Source organism: Leptonotus elevatus, chromosome 1 (genome assembly GCF_054856555.1).
Source record: "Leptonotus elevatus isolate MCC_2025b chromosome 1, RoL_Lele_1.0, whole genome shotgun sequence".
NCBI classification, from domain to species: Eukaryota; Metazoa; Chordata; class Actinopteri; order Syngnathiformes; family Syngnathidae; genus Leptonotus; species Leptonotus elevatus.
The window spans coordinates 3,100,461-3,105,322 of NC_141239.1; the positions used below are offsets into that span (position 1 = coordinate 3,100,461).

General features: G+C 39.2%; 1 protein-coding gene across 1 annotated transcript; it reads right to left on the reverse strand.

Annotated features, from left to right (window-relative positions):
- Positions 1–2,384: 2,384 nt before the first annotated feature.
- LOC147180361 (uncharacterized) lies at positions 2,385–4,112 on the reverse strand. The gene is made up of 2 exons (XM_086084025.1): positions 3,551–4,112; positions 2,385–3,049 (listed from the first exon to the last, which is right to left on the reverse strand). Exons 1-2 carry the CDS (start codon positions 4,110–4,112, stop codon positions 2,385–2,387), a joined length of 1,227 nt encoding a protein of 408 aa, XP_085940151.1.
- Positions 4,113–4,862: the final 750 nt, after the last annotated feature.

Consider the following 4,862-nt stretch of genomic DNA (forward strand, 5'->3'; position numbering starts at 1 on the left):
TCCCAGGCAAGAGACAGATAAGAATACAATAGACAGTACTATTCATTGAGCAATACTGAGTTAACATAATTATACCTACATCTACACAGTTATAACTAAATTCAAAACAGTTAAAATATAAAGTAAAACAGTAAAAATGTTAACAATGTTAACAATAATCTATTTTTTTTCACACTTGATCTCTTCTAGACGACGTGTTATGTGCTTCTCTTTGCTAGCGGCTAGCGAGCTAAGCTAAGCTAAGCTAAGTAGGGCGAGAAGCATCAACGCGCACCGAAACGAGTTTATTCACACGCTGAGATTTAATAAATTATGTTGCAGTCCATTATAGTGATGTGCGTCCTGTGTGGAGGTTGCAGTCGGTTCAGCACGGAATCGAAAATAATGATTTAGCGGAGGGCGTCTGGTTACGTGAAGAAACGAAAGTAGATCTGCGTCGGAAGTCAGGCAGGACACGCCCCCGCTGCGATATGATTGGCTGCTGGAGATTGTCGGCTTGGGAGCAAGCACTGTCATCAAGTTATCGACAGATGTCGCCATTTTTGCTGCAGTTAGAAAGACATAAAACTGCGAGGTCTCATTTCTCCCTTTTTCAGTCTGTTGTTCCCGATATGTAAAGTTTAAATTGGATTTATTGTGGTGAATGTGCAGATTAAAAATTTGCCATCAAGATGAACAAGCATTTTGAGGTACCGTAAACTGAACGTTTATTATCAGGGATGCGATTTAACCATCACGTTATGAGTTTAATTTATTGCTCTAGTACTGGCATTAGCTAGTAGCAAACATTTGATGCAGTATCTGATATATTACTGATATATGCAATATTTGTACTTTTGGCCAGTTTTGTCATCTGTGGCTTTCACAAATTCCTGCTGCAAGGTTTGAATGCAACACTTACCTTCTAATAAAGGTTAGTGATGACACGCCATTGCACTTCGAGTCGAGCACACTTATCATATCTTACGCTCCCCTAATGCTCAGAAGTACAAATGTATTGCATTTGCATTGTACTGTTTGTTTACTTAATGTGATCATTTTTAAACTAATCCAATCCACTTTATGTCAAAAGCACATTTTATAAACAAGTGTTTCCAAAGTGCTGCACATTGAGATCCAAATACACATGAAATCTAGTAAAAACCAACAATAATTTAAAAAAAGTCAATAAGTTACTAAAATACAATAAGTAAAATAAAGGAATAAATACAATAAAAATATATTTAAACCCCCCCAAAAATAATAATAAAATTAAATAAAAAACCACGCGGACCACACAATTCATGCTGAACTAAAAGCCAAGGAATAAAAGTGGGTCTTAAGCCGAGACTTAAAACACTCCGAACGTGGCCATACTGCACATCTGGCTTTGTGTGTCCCTGAAGGTATTTTCCACGCTAATTTGGGAAAATGGCAAGGTGGCTTTTTCTTCTATATTTTATTTCTATTTCATACACAAGGCAACTCAATGTGCTTCACATAAGCAAATACACAACACCTACAAACGTCAACAAACACAACCGTTAACGACATTCGGAAGCAAAGCAGAGAAAACAAAAGTAGCTTACAATATTACTAAAGCATACATTGGCGTTTAAACACATTAAAAGAAAACTTTAAAAACATTTCATATTCATAGTTTATAGTTTGAGTAGCTTTGAAAGCATTACGTTTACACTTTTAAGTAAAGCTGGAGTTGATTCTTCTTAAGTCTTCTGAAACCCTCATATCTATGAACGTAATGAACGTGAATACTTTTGACAGGGCCAGGCAGCTTTGAATAGTGTTTTGTCCTTAAAAAATAAAATCTCCACTTTAAAAAAACTGCATTGTATGTTTATTTGGGTTATCTTTGATATTGACATTTGTTTGATGATTTTAATCATTCAAGTGGGCAAACTGTGCAATAAAAGTGAGAATTTGAGAGGAGGGCAAATACTTTTTCACTGCAAAAGATATCCGACATGATTTGAGGTCATTGTCGTAGCCGCTGACACTTGGAACTGGAGCAATGTTCAAGATAAACGCAATATTAACCTGAATGCCGTCTTTAGACGAGTGGAGGCACATACAACATATTGTTATTATTATTTTCAATCAATATGAAAAAGGTCGAGATCAGCGAAGGACGACACGAGAGGAGCTGGTTAATGATCTCCCTCAACAAAATGCTCATCCCCCCCATGTCATGCTTTCAATTTTTTTCTGATATTCTGTCTATCACTGTTAAAATAAAGTTGCCATAAAAATCAAAGACTTATTAATTTCTAAGTCTGAACATTTTTTAAATAAGCAGGATCACTTATTTCCTCCCTCTCTATTTTATTCAAAATCATTTACACTTTTACAGCACACCAGACTCACTCCCTTCATTTTTTTAAGCTTTAAAGATCGCTGCTTTTCTCACCAGCACACTTGTGTGTCTCAACAAGCTTTTTACTAGAGAATCTTTTAGCACAAACACTGCAACTAAATGGTTTCTTCCCAGCATGTGTTCTCGTGTGGCTTGTTAAATTTGACTTATGAGAAAAGCTTTTGCCACAGTCTGAGCAAGAAAAAGTTTTTTCTCCAGCGTGGGTTATTTTGTGTATTTTTAAATTTCCTTTGTGAGAGAAGCTTTTGCCACAGTCTGGGCAGGAAAAAGGTTTTTCTCCAGTGTGGGTTATTTTGTGTATTTTTAAATTTCCTTTGTGAGAGAAGCTTTTGCCACAGTCTGGGCAGGAAAAAGGTTTTTCTCCAGTGTGGGTTCTTGTGTGTATTTTTAAAATTGACTTGGTGGTGAAGTGTTTGCCGCAGTCTGGGCAGGAAAAAGGTTTTTCTCCAGTGTGGGTTCTTGTGTGTATTTTTAAAATTGACTTGGTGGTGAAGGTTTTTCCACAGTCTGGGCAGGAAAAAGGTTTTTCTCCAGTGTGTGTTCTTGTGTGTCCTGTTAAATGTGACTTATGAGAAAAGCTTTTGCCACAGTCTGGGCAGGAAAAAGGTTTTTCTCCAGTGTGGGTTCTTGTGTGTATTGTTAAATTTGACTTCTGAGAGAAGCTTTTGCCGCAGTCTGAGCAGGAAAAAGGTTTCTCTCCAGTGTGTGTTATTTTGTGTATTGTTAAATGTGACTTATGAGAAAAGCTTTTGCCACAGTCTGGGCAAGAATTTTTTTTTTCTCCAGTGTGGGTTCTTGTGTGTTTTGTTAAAATTCCCTTCTGAGAGAAGCTTTTGCCACAGTCTGGGCAGGAAAAAGCTTTTTCTCCAGTGTGGGTTCTTGTGTGTACTGTTAAAGCGGACTTTCGTGAGAAGCTTTTGCCACAGTCTGGGCAGGAAAAAGGTTTTTCTCCAGTGTGGGTTCTTTTGTGTATTTTTAACTGTCCCTTCTGAGAGAAGCTTTTACCACAGTCTGGGCAGGAAAAAGGTTTTTCTCCAGTGTGGGTTATTGTGTGTACTGTTAAAGCGGACTTATGAGAGAAGCTTTTGCCACAGTCTGGGCAGGAAAAAGCTTTTTCTCCAGTGTGGGTTATTGTGTGTACTGTTAAAGCGGACTTATGAGAGAAGCTTTTGCCACAGTCTGGGCAGGAAAAAGGTTTTTCTCCAGTGTGGGTTCTTGTGTGTACTGTTAAAGCGGACTTATGAGAGAAGCTTTTGCCACAGTCTGGGCAGGCAAAAGCTTTTTCTCCAGTGTGGGTTATTTTGTGGTTTGTTAAAGTACTCTTGTCATTGAAGCTTTTGCCACAGTCTGGGCAGGCAAAAGTTTTTTCTCCGGTGTGTTTTCTCATGTGGCTTGTTAAATTTGACTTATGAGAAAAGCTTTTGCCACAGTCTGGGCAGGCAAAAGGTCTTTCTCCAGTGTGTTTTCTCGTGTGGATTGTTAAATGTGACTTATGAGAGAAGCTTTTGCCACAGTCTGAGCAAGAAAAAGTTTTTTTTCCAGTGTGTTTTCTCAGGTGAACTTTCAAATTCCATTTTGAACTGAATGTTTTCGCACACTGAGAACATTTGCAGCGGTTGTTGTCAGCATGATCACCTTTAGCGAATTCATCATCGTCAGTGTCAGCAGACTGTGACCTTATGTCATCACTTTGTGCTGGTGATGATCCCCATTGGTCTGCATCACCTTCTGTCTCCATGTGTTGAGGAGTTGAGCTGCTCGGAGGCTCCGCCCCTCTGTCCTCCTCACTCTCACCCATGACTTCATCTTTACTCTCAAAAGGGGCAAAGGTCAGTGGTGTCTTGGTGACATCATCCTCAAACTCCTCCTCTTTGACGAAAAGGGGCTTTTCTTCCTCTTTGATGTAAGGATGCTCTTCTTCCTCCTGTTTCACATGAGGAGACTTCACCACCTGTTCCTCAGGACGAAGATATTTCTCACCAACGTCTGCGGGACACAAGAAGGCAAACATACATTTGGTCGAGTTAAGTCAAATCTCTAGCGCGCCTTGATGTTGTGTATTATTGTTTCTAACCGGCCGCTAAGTGGTCTCGACGAAACGGCCTAAATGTACACATTTGTTTTATTCATAACCGCTTGTAAATGTCTACAAGCATTCACGGCAAATCTGAGTGAGACATTGCACGCCAAAATAACGTTTGTGGGAGATTTGCCGGTTACGGCAAAAATAACCGTTGCCTAAACAATCACAAACTAACGCTACAACATAGTCTCTGTAGTAACGTTATGCGACTTTTCCTTATGGTAAAACGTTATGCCACTTTTCCACATATTTAAATAGTTCTCAAATGTGTAAGAGACATGTCTGTATTTTTCTTTTCTTCTGCTGCCATGGCCAGTCGCTTCCATTCACAACATTAGCACATGGCTACCATGATAGAAACCACTGCCCCTTCGAGAGAGAAGGGTGTGGCTTAGACATGGCCTG

Bases quoted from the DNA above. Each gene is read 5' to 3' on its own strand.
- LOC147180361 (XM_086084025.1), bottom strand. From the start codon at position 4,112: ATGGAGACAGAAGGTGATGCAGACCAATGGGGATCATCACCAGCACAA. The intron at 3,050-3,550 runs GTGGCAAAAGCT...TTTCCTGCTCAG, and splicing joins ACCTTTTTCCTGCCCAGACT to ACTGCGGCAAAAGCTTCTCT.